Consider the following 16125-nt stretch of genomic DNA (forward strand, 5'->3'; position numbering starts at 1 on the left):
TAGTGTTGTGGCGCTGGATAAAAGATGTCATGGTGAATGAAAATGGTGTGTGTGTTCACATGTAGATCTAACATGTTTGTGTTTAAAGGTCCCATATTTCAGAAAGTGAGATTTCCTTTCCAAGTCATTTTTTTTTGTCATGTTGCAGGTCTAGGTGCAAAATAAATATATTGAAAGTAATGAGCTCAATCCACACAGAAATGCATACAGCCCGTATTTAGCAGCAGTGCCTTTTAAACAAGCCATTTATGCTAGGTTGGGACGTCACAACTGTGCAGTCATCGCCTTCAGCCCAGCTCCCAGCTCAGCTGTGGCTGCAAAAACACCAGCAGAACTGCTGCAGATAGAGAGGGTGCTTCTCATTTCTCTTATTTGTTGTTTCGATCGAGGAGCGAGGACACGAGAGCAGCCTTCTTGGAAGTTTTTTACCAGCCGACACGCCCCCTTAGTTATTTGGATGCACATCACAACATGACTGGAGTTTCAGACCGGAGTGAAGACAGATATTGGCTTTTATATGTTGCATCACTTCAGTTTTCCCTGAAACATTTAGCCTAGAAATAGCTTTCAGTTTCCGAAAGACACCCTCATCTCATTCTGCTTTGATAAATGATGATTTCAAAATCAGCGAGCAAAGGACAGTATGAGAATAATGTGTTTTTTAATATTAAGTATATAAACATTTTCTGTTAGATACCCATACTAAAAGCATGAAAATGACCATAATATGGGACCTCTAGAATATCAAATGTTGTCTCATGTTGAGTTCATGAAGGGAATCAGTTGTATTACTACATGTGACTTTGCTTTTTCTCATGATTCTTTCCATTACATTATAACAGGAATCTTGATCACTAACCAGGTTTCATTACAGCAGTGTTATTAAAATGTCTGTTTTCCTTTGTTCCTTCAGACTCGCTGAGTCTCGCACTAACCCCCAGGTCCTGGACATTGGGGTAAACCCTCAGGACTTAAACACTGAAGAGTGCCTGTCCCCAGGCAAATGGGACCAAGAGGACACAGACTTCACTGCACAAAAAGACACTTTTGGATTCTAATGTGAAGCCTCTGCCAAGAAAAACAGGGAATGATGTGAGATGGTGGCAAAGCATGGATGGAAACTGGACTGACAAAAGAGACATTTGTGACATCAGTAGGGTTCCCCACCATTTCCCTGCTGCCAAGTCCTCTCAGAGGCTCTCTGATGCTTCTGCATCAACACAACCAGAGAATGACAGTATAAGCAGGCTGCTCTCAGAACAGGCCAAAGCAATACAAACCAATTTACCCCTTTTCTATGAAACGACATGCAGTCATTTAATGTTTGTTACAGTCAGTGTATAACTTCCTTTTTTGTGTCTGTTTACCCATTTACTGTTTGTAATGTGTTACTGTGGTATGTGCTCGTGTACACTGCGTAAAACAAAACTGGGTGTGTGCGTACGCAGGTGCGAATGTGCAGTATATGTGAGATATAAGAACTATGGTGTGAGAGGAGTTTGGAACAGTTACTTAAGTGTCAGTAAGGTAGAGGTCAAGAAGGGTGCTCTCACATACTTGATTTACTTAGAGATGGAGAAGCGTAACTGGATAAGAGGGAAAACTCAACGGTGCACCGATGCACCAGTTCCAGTGTTGGGCAAAGCAGAAAAGTTACTACCTATGTGCTTCAAGGATTCAGCCTGTTGTTGGGCAACAAAAGCTTTAAAAAAGTGTGTGTGTGTGTGTGTGTGTGTGTGTGTGTGTGTGTGTGTGTGTGTGTGTGTGTGTGTGTGTGTGTGTGTGTGTGTGTGTGTGTGTGTCTTGAGCAAAGAGTTTGTGTGAGAAGGTGAAACAAAATGACAATCTTATTTTTTTTCTAATGCAAAATCTATTTTTGCACTCAGCATTCATTAATTTTTAAAAGCACATATTTTTATTTGAGGGAATTTTATGTCAGTAAACTTAAACTCATTATTCAAACTGCAGTGTCTCTATTCAAACTTCCCCTTTGGACTTGTTACTGTTTTATCGTTTTACAACTTTGAATGACAATAATCACATCACTCTGAGGTTAATTGAGTTTTGTCATCATTGTATAGAACTGTGAATCTCCAAATAGCATCACATATATCTAAGTGAGACTTGGATGGGAAAGGGGAGGGAAGTCTAGAGTTGTTTTTGTCTTTTTCCTTTAACATGACAGTGTTTTCTTTGACCATGTCAGCAAGTCATGTGATTCATAGTTGAACAAAACATGAAGTCCAAGAGGGAAAATGTGTTTAATCTGCACTCTACCGCTGTATGTTAAATTATATTGTTGCATTGACTTTGCTAGTTTACTTCTTTTTCCGGTGTTATTTTTGGCATTTGTTTAAGTATGAATTTTAATTTAATTCATTAATTTCCATAAATTTTAATCAAAGGCAAAGTGTGTATGTGTGATGTTTATTCCAAAGTGAGTTTATTTTGATTCTTGTGAACTCTGATGTACCTCTATGTACTTCTTTACTTTTTGGGCTTTTTAACCGTACGCACAAACAAGTGAACTCAGCCACGGCTCTACTATTAAGGTCTAAGTTCACACGCATTGCAAAGGCAAATAAACCTTTCTATGCAAATATTCGGGTTTCATTTCTTCAGGTCATGAGGTATCTGCCGTTGAGACTCCTGCAGACACCCCAGTACGGTGGCATAGGCAAATGAGTAGAACATTTCATAATTACTGTCAACAGCAGGACTGTAAAAATAAGTAAGATGTACAAGAAAACACATTTGAATTCTTCAGCAAAATCAAAGTTTATTTCCCTTAAGAAAAAAAGGAACATTTCTATTGAGGCAGGAAACAAGCCTGCCTGATGCAACACACTGGGTTATGAATCATCTCAATCATCTGCCTATTATATTCTTGATTATTTTTTGTTCTGTAAGAGGTCATGAAATAGTAAAAACAATTTTCCTAAAACTTTTTTTTTTTTAAAAATCAATGGTAATTTCTAGAGATTATTTGTTTTGTCTAACACCGCAAACACAATATAAATATAAAATACAGAGAAGGCAGCATCAATCAGCCTCTTCCTTGGATCATGATATCTCAATAACTATTATCCTGATTGGCACTCAGTTTACTCTGGAGTTTCTACACCAAACTGTATTGATCAGTTGATATGTTGAATGTGGGACAGCTTTTTCTTGCAGTGTGAGAGACTGCACTGCCATCTGCTGGACCTGTGAAGTATCTGCTGAGCACAGTGAGAAACAAGCCAACATGTTTGGAAAAAATATGGGATGACAGTTGATTTTTTTATTTTTTTTTTTATTTCACTTTTAAGGTAGTTTACCATAAACACACTTGTCAAGACGAAATCCCTAATTTTCAATCCACTGCTGATAGATCCCTGTGTAGTCCTCCACTCCACTGTCTTCACATCCTCGTCATGCTTTTTTTTCTCTGCCTCATACTCTCCATGTTTGCACTGTGTTAGCACCATGTTACTGAATGAGAGATGTGACACTGAGCCAAAAACCATGTGTTTATACAGTATGTAGAGTCGTGGTCAAACATTTCCATATACTTGTAAAGAACAAACAAGGCAGTCTTGAGTGCCAATGATTTCTACAACTCTGTGATGGAATCTGTGAAACACAAACACTACTTTGTCAAAAAAAAAAAAAAACATTCATAAAGTTTGGTTCAATAATGAATTATTATGGGTCTTCTGAAAATGTGACCAAATCCTGCTGGGTCAAAAATATACAAACGTTTTTTTTAATATTTGGGACGAATGTACCTTGGCCATTTTTACCTCAGTAAGATGGTTTTGAAAGCCACCCAGAAGCTCCTGTTAGTCCTCTGGTTGAATTTTTAACCACTCCCTCAATCCTGCCATTCCTTTACCCCCTTGAATGTGTGTTTGGGATCATTATCCTGCTGGAACACCCAACTGCACCCAAGAGCCAATCTCCTGGCTGATGATTTCAGGTTTCCTGCGGCATTTGGAGATAATCCTCCTTTTTCATTATTCCGTTTATTTCCTTTCGAGCACCAGATCAGCTAGCAGCAAAACAGCCCCCATAACAATTTGTTATTGAACCGAACTTCATGAATGTTTTTTGTGACAAAGTAGTGTTTGTGTTCCACTCTTTCCATCACAGAAAAATGAGAGCTATAGAAATCATTGGACCTCAAGACTGCCATAATATACATATACATGTACTCTACAGGTATATGTGAACTGCCAAACAAAATGGTACTTTCATGTGTTTATAACAAAGTGAACAAGGGAGCTATTTTGTCACATTTTGCGATTGATGTTTAATTTTACATCATGATTGAAATGAATTGTTTTAATAATTTAAGTTAAACTAAATTAAACATTGTGATGGTCATATTGATGGTGTAACAGGAAGTTAATAAGTATATTTAGCATAATAACATTGGCAGGTTAAGAGAGCCCAAACATGTAGTCAACATTACAATGAATACATGGATATCAGAGTGTCATCCATTCTTCCTGTCGTCACTGCTTCCTCTTGTTTTCTTTTTTTTTTTTCTCACAGAGTCAGTTGAGTAGGCAGCACATTACTTCCATGTGGCCCAGGACACATGTGCTTTCACATTGCTAAAGTAATGTGTCTACACTAATGTGGTCTGACTGGTCGGATTGCCAGTGAGTCCTCAAAGCATCTTGCCCTGAGAGCGGCCCACCTGTGAGCAGATCACCCAGGAGACATGTTGATTACAGGTGTGAACAAACCCAAAATTGCTCCTAAAGCAGAGCTGTTTGGAAGAAGCAGGTGCCCATCAGCTTTGCTCTTTAATACTGCCATGTTTCTGAATGAGAGACGTCACGTTGAGACACAGCAGTGTGTTCACGTGTTAAATGGGTGTTTGGATTAAAATTTGAATTAATTCTTGTTTATCACAGAAATGTCACATTCAAAAAGTCACCAATTTGACCTTTTTAGTCATATCTGACCATTGTGCCTTTTCAATCACAGTATGTTTTAATAAAAACAGAGCTGCTGTGTTGTACAGAAGTCTGTCCCTTCAGCTAAAATTGAATTATTCTGTTATACTCTATTTCCTTTTTATCAGTCTATTAAATAATACAAAAGACAACCTTTTGTTGACCAACCTTTTATTTGTTCACTTCTCTACAAGGAAACACAATCAGTGGCGGTTCTAGACCAGTTTTAATAGGGGGGCCAGGTTGGGGCGGGCTTTTTTGTTAGGGGGCACATACAACCCGGAAAAAAAGATAAATCCCTCATTCAGACAAAGCAGTGTTTACAATTTCAACAATTTTGATTGGGTAGTGAACTGCTGAGACACTTTATTTCTGCCTTTCCCTTCAGAACAAGATCATTGCAAGAAATCTGTCATTGTATTATTAATGCAGACTCCCTGTCAGGGGGGCCACAGGGGGGTCCAGACTCAGAGTTACGGGGGCACTGGCCCCCCCCCCCCCCCCTAGAACCGCCCCTGAACACAATCATTTCGATCACATTATCAACCTTGAGCATTAACCAGGTTTCATCTGAGCTTAATAAAATAGTAAAACAGCTTTTTTTCTATTGTTCCTCCCGTCACTAACCCCAAGGTCCTGGACACTGTGGTAAACCTTCAGGACTGCAACACAGTGAGTACCTGTCCCCTGGCAGAATGGAACTAAGAGGACACAGAATTCACTTCATTCACTGCACAAGAAGACACTTTTGCTATGATGAGGAGAAACGGTGGCAGGACGTAGTTGGGAAAACACAGCAGTAGATCAACAGACGTTTGTGACATCGGTAAGGTTTCCCACCATCTTCATGCTACGCTGTCCCCTCAGTGGTGAGGGACATTTATGAAAGTGCATGAGTGAGCAGTGCATAATGTTTACAAACTGAGACATGACTGTGTACATAGATCCTCTGATAACTCTGCACTCATCTTCAGTGATGTTCCTGGAATGTTGGTGTTTGGGGTGTTTCGACATCACACACCCTCCTCCGGGTGACGCAGCCTTGTTTCCGGACTGCTAGCGACTTGTGACTCGGTGGCTCCCCTCTTATGAGCCACAGCCATCTTGAAGCCTTCTGTGCCGCATCAGCAATTTGTTGAATTTGGAGCAGTGAAGTAAAAATTTCAGTGGTGCCATATCATATGCTATCTACTTACTTTATATACTAGAGAAATATACTACAACCTAGATTATGAGTTAAAAGGGCTCTGTATTTATTTGGGCAACATCTTAGTGTTTTGGATGTTTAGTTAACTAAAAAAATCTGTTTACTTACATTCTCTTTTTCCCTAATTTCAACATCTGAATTGAACTTCAGTCAGCATCAAGCTTATTTAGTTTTCAGTACAGTACCTGTGTTCACCCCTCTCTCGGATCTTTGATCACATGAATGTAAAAACAAAAGAAACAAATTCAGAAATTCAAACAAATGGTCAAATTCAGAATATTGCCGACTGCCTCCAGACTCCTGCTCAGAAAAAGTAATGGTTAAGGCCTCAGAGGATGAGATCAGATTATCTCAGCTCTGCAGCCAGGACCCTCTGCTCAGTGATGAGTGACTGATATCTGTGTGAGAGAGACTTTGTTCATAAATCCAAGACAGAAAGGAAAGCAGTAGGGGAGGAAACCAGAAGCCTCAACTGAACTGTTTTTGCTGAAGATGTGTTCAAATGCATCTTAACAATCAGGGTCCGTCACAATTTGTAAAGTAATTCCTAGACATTCGAAGATAGTATCATATAGCAAAGTATCTGTTGCTTCACAGGGAAGAGAAGGAATTCACTTTACCATAGTAACAATAAGAATATTTCGTCATCCAATCGCTGGGGTTACTCACACTTGCATCAGCCGACAACGCTGAGACTGCACGAGAGTTCCTGTTGCGCACGACGCTGAAGTTAGCCTCCGGTTCGCCAGCTTCCGAGATGGCACTTAAGGGGAAAGTTAAGGGGAAATTAACGTAACGTGCAGTGCGACTGTTTGTACACTGATTGTCTGTTTTTTGTGACACTTCTTGCTGTAAAAACATTTTAGACATTTAGGTAAGACATTAACTTTGCCTGACACCCGCTATTGTATTTGTGAAACGTTTATTTTATTTGTGAAAATGCTAAAGGGGAGATTTCACCGTTTTTGTTTGATACCTACAGACCTCATTAGACCAGGTCCAGATCAAAAACCACTGTACCCAGACTTCTCAAATCTGGACTAGATTAACCTACAGGCCCTGAAGATTCATTCAGACACAGTTTCTGATCTGTGAAACCTTTATTCTATTTGTGAAAATGCAATAAAGGCAGATTTCACCGTTTTCTCATCATATAGACCACATTAGACCTGGTCTAGGTCAAAAACCTCTGTACCTAGATTTCTCAAATCTGGCCTAGGTTATCCTAAAGAGGCTAAACATTCATTATAACACAGTTTCTGATCTGTGAAACCTTTATTCTATTTGTGAAAATGCTATAAAGGCACATTTCACCGTTTTCTCAGCTTATAGACCACATTAGACCAGGTCCTGATCAAAAACCACTATGCCTAGACTTGTCAAATCTGGATTAGATTATCCTACAGAGGCTAAACATTCATTATAACACAGTTTCTGATCTGTGAAACCTTCATTCTATTTGTGGAAATGCAATAAAGGCAGATTTCACTGTTTTCTCATCACATAGACCACATTAGACCTGGTCCAGGTCAAAAACCACTATGCCTAGACTTCTCAAATCTGGCCTAGATCCTACAGAGGCTAAACATTAATTACTACACAGTTTCTGATCTGTGAAACCCTCATTCTATTTGTGAAAATGCAAAAAGGGATAATTTCACAAAACTTTCACAAAACAAGACTTTAGCAAGACTGTATTCACACACCCTTTGAGACAGGCAATGAGTTCAGTGTCTTGCCCAAGGACACTATGACAAGATGACACAGAGTGGAGGAATTGGGATTCGAAACACCAACCTTCTGGTTGGATGACCTGCTCTACCTCCTGAGCCACAGCCACTGTAAGTAAAGCTAAAAAGAATCCAGCAGTAGAAAATAAGTTTAGCTTTGGATTTTTGGTGTTTAACAGTTTTTTTTTTTTTTTTTATGTTTGCTCATGTTTTTTCCTTTGAGATCTGATTACAGGTTTTGGCTGCATGAGATCACAGGCCTCCAACTTACTACAGGAATAGTATTCTCTGTGTTAACAGTGCACTAAATATTTTGGAGAATAAATCTTTGTTGGGCAGTCTATATAGACCCATGTTTCTTTTGCTTTCCTCTTTGAAAAATAATATTACTTGGACAAACCTTTTTTATTTTTGAACTTGGTCCAAGTTTTATGTATGTAAAATGTGTCAACAATGTCATAATGAACACAGTGTAAAAAAAAGAAAAATGTGGACATTTTGTTTGGAAAGGTTTGGTTTTAATTTGTAGACGAGGCAATATTTCTCTTCTATATATTCAATATTCTATCTATGATAACCTGATCTATCACATTTGTAGAAAAAGTCTCTTTTCATGCAGTGACTGCTGGTATTAGTTTAATATCACATACACCACTTACTAATAATATAATCCAGATTTGAGAAGTCTAGGCATAGTGGTTTTTGATCAGGACCTGGTCTAATGTGGTCTATATGCTGAGAAAACAGTGGAATGTGCCTTTATTGCATTTTCACAAATAGAATAAAGGTTTCACAGATCAGTAACTGTGTTATAATGAATGTTTAGCCTCTGTAGGACAATCTAGGCTAGATTTGAGAAATCTAGGTACAGTGGTTGGTCTGTATGATGAGAAAACGGTAATATCTGCCTTTATTGCATTTTCACAAATAGAATAAAGGTTTCACAGATCAGAAACTGTGTCTGTATGAATCTTCAGGGCCAGTAGGTTAATCTAGTCCAGATTTGAGAAGTCTGGGTACAGTGGTTTTTGATCTGGACCTGGTCTAATGAGGTCTGTAGGTATCAAACAAAAACGGTGAAATCTCCCCTTTAGCATTTTCACAAATAAAATAAGCGCTTCAAAAATACAATAGCGGGTGTCAGGCAAAGTTAATGTCTTACCTAAAATGTCTAAAATGTTTTTACAGCAAGAAGTGTCACAAGAAAACAGACAGTCAGTGTACAAACAGTCGCACTGCACGTTACGTTAATTACCCCTTAACTTTCCCCTTAAGTGCCAACTCGGAAGCTGGCGAATCGGAGGCTAACTTCAGCGTCTACCTGCCATTTTCTCACCTTTCCAGTGTGTTCTCTCTCTCTCTCTCTGTCTCTCTCTCAATTTAATTTAATTCAATTGGCTTTATTGGCATGACGTAACATTACTCTGTGTGTGTGTGTGTGTGCTGTGTCTATAAGCCCCGCCCCTCCTGCTCAGTGCGGACACACGGACAGCGCCACACATCGTACAGTTGACCAATCACCGGCTCCGATCGTTCACTTGAAAGAGCCGGCATTTCGTTCGCGAGCGACACATGACTAGGAGGCAGGAGCAGGTGACGAGATGCTGTGGTTCTTACTTTCATGTGAGTAACAGTGATGTGTCGTTTACATGATTCATTGAAACCAACGCCTTTAGTAAGACTCGAGACTTCAGCGTTGAAGGTTTCTCCGCTGACTCCGAACTTTGTGGCGAGTTCTTGTTGCGCCAGTCAGCTGAATGACACACTCGGCTTGTTTTATGTGATGTGCACGATGACCGACGTGAAATTAATAATGTAGCAGGAAACTTTTCTACACGGGGCCGATGTTAACCACTCTGTATTCCGTAGCGACGTGATAAGAAGTTATGCGAGGAGCACTGAGCATTCACTGTGTAGCGTTTAAAGTATTGTGTATTTATACTAAACATAATGTTTATGTCGAGCGGGTCGAAATCAGGTGACGCAATATCTTATCAGTCGAATGTGACAGGCAACGACTTGTTTGACAACACACACACACACACACACGCACACACACACACACACACACACACGTGCTGTTAGGTGCCGCGCTGTGTGTGTGTTGTATTGTGGGGGGCGGGGTTTAGTCTTATGGCGTGATAGAGGGCCTGGCAGGGGAAACGGGGGAATACCCATACTCACACAGTGATACGTGACACTGTGTGTGTTTTAATATCTCCTGTTTCTGACGCATGTAAAAACAATTTGTCCGACTTTCAAAAATTCTTTGACAGACATTAACAGTTAGAATAGCATTTTTTTTTATTTCACTCTTTAATTTAATTGATTCATCAATATTTATGTCACTGAAATTCTCCCTTGAGTTGTAAACACTTGTCATGTTTTACAAGTGTCTGTCTAATCGTGTTATTGCAGTTATAGACGGTTACAGCGCACAGATCTTGGCTTCTGGTGATTGGTGTTTGTCGTCTTGTCCCCAGGCTGCCTTTTAACACTCGGAGATGCACTCAACTGCAGTGTCACTGGGGAAAACGGCCGAGCAACATACATCATCTCAGGCTTTCCTCAAGACTCAGCTGGCATCTTGGACTACACATGGGCCAACAGAACCGTAAGTTAGACAATCCAGATGGGTTTACCTCTCTGTATTCTGACTTTTCATTGAGATCTCACAGCAGGGCCCTTCACTATCACACCTGAAGTGAGTGCAGCCAATTATTGATGATGAACAACAAGACATACCCTTAAGTCCCAGGGCCTTCATGTGCCTGAGGGTTTGTTTTCGTTTGGTTTGTGCAGTTCACTGATTTTCCTCTCTATTCTGACTTTAGAATCACGTGATTGCGAATAACAAGCAGCAAATCGACGGACTGGTGTTAAGGAACACCAACACCACCCTCCGCACATCCGTATTCATCGAAGGGATCGTCTTCACAGGATTCATTGTCTTAACGGTATTACACTTTTAACAGGCTGAAACAATATTGTTGCACGGTTTGCGCTAAAAAACTCATAAATGAAACTGTTTTCATGCATAGATATTCAAGCTCGTTTTTGGTCTAAATGATAATATGAGTTTAGCAGACTGAAAAGAGATACAGCAGATGGAGAATGGAGCTAATGATATGAAGTTGAAAATTGTTTCCGCCGGTCTCCAGACAATAATAATCTTACCGTTATGTTTTCTCTCTGCAGGGCGACCGTTACATTGCTCACTGTCACAGTGAGTTATCTTTTTTTTTTTTTGTTCTCACGTTTACCTTCTGTCTCAGTCATTTATCCAGCTGTACCTCTGATGTTATCAGTGTCTCCCTTTTTGAAATATGTTTTCCCCATCTATCCAACGTATTGACGTGAGGATTTCTTTCTTCTTTTTCTTTTTTTTACAGTCACCGGCACTGAAAATGCTCGCTCTTTGAAAAACACAGGTAGGAATACAGTACAAGTCATACATTAGCTGGTAATTAATCTTTCTGTTTGTTATGTTGTTACGTGCTACAAAACACATGAATAGCTAAGGAGATAAGAATCAGACATAAGGAATGATTTCAAATGAGCAGAAGGGCCAGCCGTGCCTTTGTTCAGTCTGACTTGCGATCTGCAGTCAAAGCACAAGACATTCATAATGTAAGATTACATCATGCGTCTTCACTTCCTGTTTGAGGTGTGAGTGAATGCAGGAGCACCACAGACGCAGCACTTTTCATTCACAAATAGTAGACAGCAATTAGTTGTGATTTAAGAAGGCATCAGGTACTGTTTGTCTTACTTTTGTAGAAAAGTTTCTTATAATCGAACTTCACAGCAAAGACAACAGGTTAAAGCTGTTGGGACCAAAGTTGTGACAGGACACACTGGGGTAAAATCTGTTTACCAAGAGGGATGTATTTTGGTCTTTTTGCTTACAAGAGGGATGGCGTCCCCCCTCAAACCTACTGACTGCAATTATTTTAAGTAATAATGACATTACACAAATCCATTTTCAGCTGAAACAGTGTGTCTGATGGTAGATTAACTGTCAAACTCTCTCTGCTCCTGACAGAGATTTCCCGCTACACTGTCCCGGCTGCTTCCATTGCTGCCATTGCCGCCGTGGTAGTCTCCTTTCTCCTGTTGGTGTTGCTCCTTGTTGTCCTGCTCTACAAATTCAGAGATAAAATTCTGCAGCAGGAGACCTTTGGGTGCATTTACGCTGCTGTGAAGACTGCTGACCCTGGTGTGGAGGTGGTGAATGTGTAGAATGTCTTTCTTCTTATTACCTCACCACCATAATGTCGACAAGCTACAGCAGTAGGATACAGTTAAAGGGAACCGCTTATATTATATAGCCAACATATATATTTGACAACTTGTTCATAAATGTAATCACTTCCGGACAAGCATATGCAGTAATGTGATTTGGGAATATATACGGCGTTATCACTTTAGCAAAGCAGAAACTTACATGATTGTGAAAGTGACACTTTGTCATGTAGCTTAGCATTGTATGCTTCATTCACTGTTTGAGTTTTCCTGTCCCGATCCACTACAGTTGCCTGACCTAGATATGGTTGAATATGAGATACTTAATGCCCCAAAAGTTTTCTCCTTTGCTAATTTTTTGCACATAAGCATTAGAGCTTAAAATTCTGTTATACTTGACATAGAAGCACTAAAACTCAGTAGCACAGTATTTTAACAGTCTCAGCCTTTCAAAAAAAAAAATTGCACAGCCAGTAGTTGAATCGGTGCACAGCTGAATTGTTCTCGAGGCTGTGGAAGCTCTCAGACTCTTTGCTGCACCAGCGAGTGCACTTTGAGGACCGCGGCCAAGTAGCAATGCAGTAACCTACCCAGGAACCGTCAGGACTCTTCATTGGTCTTTACTTGAAACGAAGCTGTGGAAGCTGTGGAACTTGTAATGCAGCACCAGGGAGTGCCCTTTCAGTGTCCTACAGCATTACAGCACCCCTCTTAATGTTAACCTGAAGCCTTAACATACCTCATGCATTCCCTGCACAGAGAGATATAGATGGTATTATATATAATCTGCCAGGTGCAGATGATTATCAGAGATAATGTATTATTAAAATGTATCGGATGTATATCTTATTTATTTAATATATTATATTATAATACATATATTATATATACTTTATATTTCATACTGTTGTGTAAAAGACCAACTATAAATCATTTAATGATACCTAGTATGTATATCATTTATATTTTTACGGCTAAGATAAAGTTGGATTGATTGCATTAATTGTAAGGAGGCCATGTCCAGTCATTGTTTGTTCTTTAGTCTGAAATTATTCATTATGAGTCCTTCTTTGAACTGCTTTATGATCTTTTTTATTTCACAAATCATAATCATTCATCAAATCAATGCTGTGTATAAGCTGTTTCAATGTTACTTGTTTTCCCTCACAAAAAAAAACAAACAATAAAAGGCAAACATTTGAAAATCACTGTTGCTTCTGTTGTTAATGTTGTCAGATTTAATATAACAGCAGGTGTAGAGTTTTTTTTATTGTGTCCTAAAATCTGGTGATATGCATCAGCCAGTGAAAGTGAATGAGGAGACAAGAAGATACTACTAGAAAAACGTCTCCCCTTCTGTTTCACTGGGGTCATGACCTGAAGCTTAGGAGCAAGTTGTGTGACACCCACTAGGTGATGAGGTGTGCAAAACTTTCACATGGTGGTGGTGTGACCAATTCAGTCATTGAGAACAGGAACTCCTCACTAACACAAACAACATGATGATGTAATCTGTCACCTGTTACTCAAAGTAAGGAATGCGGTCAGATATGCAGATGTTACAAACATACCATTGTTATTTTGATTTCAAACAACAGAAGGTGACATGTGTTTAGTACTTATAAAGATCAGCTTTCAATAAACTTTACACCTGCTGAAATTATGTGGCTCTGATCACAAACGATCAGTTAGCAAGACTACACATGACAGTTTGGCTGCGTGGAGGCACAACACACTATGTAAATGCTAATGGCGGCATGCTAACATGTTGACAGTGGCAATGCTTACGTGATTATGGTCAGCAGGTAAAATGTTTAACATGACCATCATAGTGGTTTAACATAGCAAGTCTGATGTTGGCATTGAACACAGCTTTTCACAAATTTAAAAGTGATTAAAATTCATCTTAATGAATGGACATGACGCATGGGACCAACCAATAGGCTGACATCACCATCCTTAACACAAAGAACCTGGTAGGGAGAGGTCAGAAAAAAGTAAGAGCAGCTTGTGAGAAGTGCGTGAGATAAAGCCAAGGTACACCACAGAGTGAACTGTAGACGTACTCGTACTGTGTACCGCCGGTTGCTAAGACAACACCAATGTTTATCAACAAAACAGGAGTTTGGGCAGTGCACTGGGAATTTCCGCTCGTAAAACACATTATCGGTGTTCAGTGATCATATTAAAGAATTTATCCCCTTTCCACCCTGCGCTGTTTTTAAATAGCTTGGCACACTGTATGTATTTTGACCCTCATTTCACACTTATTTTAGTATCATAACACATTTAAGATGAAATCTCTTTCATTCATTTCAAACAGTGAAATAAACCCTTAGGGGGAAGCTGTGTAATTGTGATCAGTGTCTGTAAATAAACTGGATTTGGGGTTTCTTAAACATGAGCAAACAGGTCACAGCACACAGGATGTTGTTGACCATTTTTCTTCATGAAGCATACAGTACACATGACCATGTGTTAATGACGCAGCTTAGCGAGGGAAGTGTGCTATGTTGGCTGCTCATCAAAATGAATCCTGCATGTGACAAACACTAGTTGCAACACTCATATAATTTACCAGAACATAAAGGGTTGAGATTTCAGGGGACTTCCATTTGCAGTAAAAGAAAAAAATTCAAGAGGTGTGTGTGTGTATGTGTGTCCGTGCGTGTGTGTGTGTGTGCGTGCGTGCGTATGTGTGTGTGTGTTTGTGTCACTCAGGAAACCGTGCAGGGCAGTGTGGACATTCCCCCGTTATAAAGATAAACAAAGCTTTTGTGAAAGTTTAAAAAATAAATGTGTATGTACTGTATCATTCAATCAATTATATAAGTTTTTAAGTATTTAATTTATATAAGTTTTTAAAGCAAACTTCATCTGAAACTGTGTGCCTCTCACACCATTACAGACATGATAACCATCTTACTCACATCCGTCTCTGTCAGGGTTACAGTAGATCATGTGAGTGAGAGCTTTTGTAGTCTGAGTTTAGGGAAGGGCTAGGCAACATGGTCAGAAAGCAGTATTCTAATAGTTTTAGGCTATATCTCAATACACAAAATGTATCTCTATATTTAGGACTCTCCTCAAATGCGCTTCCTAAACTATGAATATAAAGCTATTGTGAAAATATGGTTGGGATGACTATTGGTGCTTCCACAAAATATTAACACCATCTAAATCTCTCAACCATAATCCTGCAGGCATGCAAACAGTGTCATCACATAATCCTCAAGCAGAAGTACTAGTTTCACTTCAGTAACACTGACGTAAACTTAAGACCACATGTTCAAAATTAGACACAGTGCTTAAGTTAGTTGTCATAAGAAGTAGTTTGAGTACCAGCCACTGAAATATACTCAGCCTCTCTGACTGTAACCACTTCAATTCAAATCAGTTCAATCAGTAATTTCTGTGAACCTTGTCTTTAATATGAGAGCAGCAATGGCTCTATTAATATGTTGTGTGATCTTTTCATGTGAAAGACTTCACTGCCATCTGCTGGCAACAGACTGATGGGCCTATGAAAGGGCCCCGACCACAGTGAGGAACAGGCCAACACGTTTTCTATCGTGCGTTTGGAAAAATATGGGCCTGAAGTTAATTCATTCATTCAATTCTAAAATATTAGAAAAAAAAATTACATCCTCATATTCACAAAATGTCTCTACTCTCTCTCTCTCTTTTTATTTGTCTGATTCATAGCTGTGAAATAAAACATGAATGTCAAGGGAGTGAATACTTTTAATTACCTTTATCACTGAATATTAAATTTGAGTGTTTTTCTTTAAATGGCTAGGCCTACTTTAGTGTCCGAGAAACACTTTAGTGTTGGCATTTTATTTTTGTACGGAAATATCTGAATTAATACGATTAAAACATTTCAATGGAAGTTCAATTTTATTCTTTAATATTGTTTATAGGCCTCGACCCAACAGTTGTAAACCACCATTATTCATGTGTTTTGGAGTCTTAGTCAGAATACAGCTGATGA

General features: G+C 39.2%; 1 protein-coding gene across 4 annotated transcripts in view; it reads left to right on the forward strand.

Annotated features, from left to right (window-relative positions):
• The window catches only part of ldlrap1b (low density lipoprotein receptor adaptor protein 1b), a 34294-nt gene extending 31692 nt beyond the window's left edge, over window positions 1–2602 (forward strand). For 2 of the 4 annotated variants that reach the window (XM_030391685.1, XM_030391684.1), the window contains exon 10: window positions 914–1185. In XM_030391685.1, the coding sequence (XP_030247545.1) occupies window positions 914–960 (47 nt within the window). In that variant the 3' untranslated portion in view covers window positions 961–1185. Of the gene's footprint in view, window positions 1–913 lie in introns of all 4 variants that reach the window. The other 2 variants (XM_030391683.1, XM_030391682.1) reach the window with 1 other exon arrangement.
• The last annotated feature ends 13523 nt before the right edge of the window (window positions 2603–16125 follow it).

Source organism: Sparus aurata, chromosome 16, assembly GCF_900880675.1.
Source record: "Sparus aurata chromosome 16, fSpaAur1.1, whole genome shotgun sequence".
Lineage (NCBI taxonomy): Eukaryota > Metazoa > Chordata > Actinopteri > Spariformes > Sparidae > Sparus > Sparus aurata.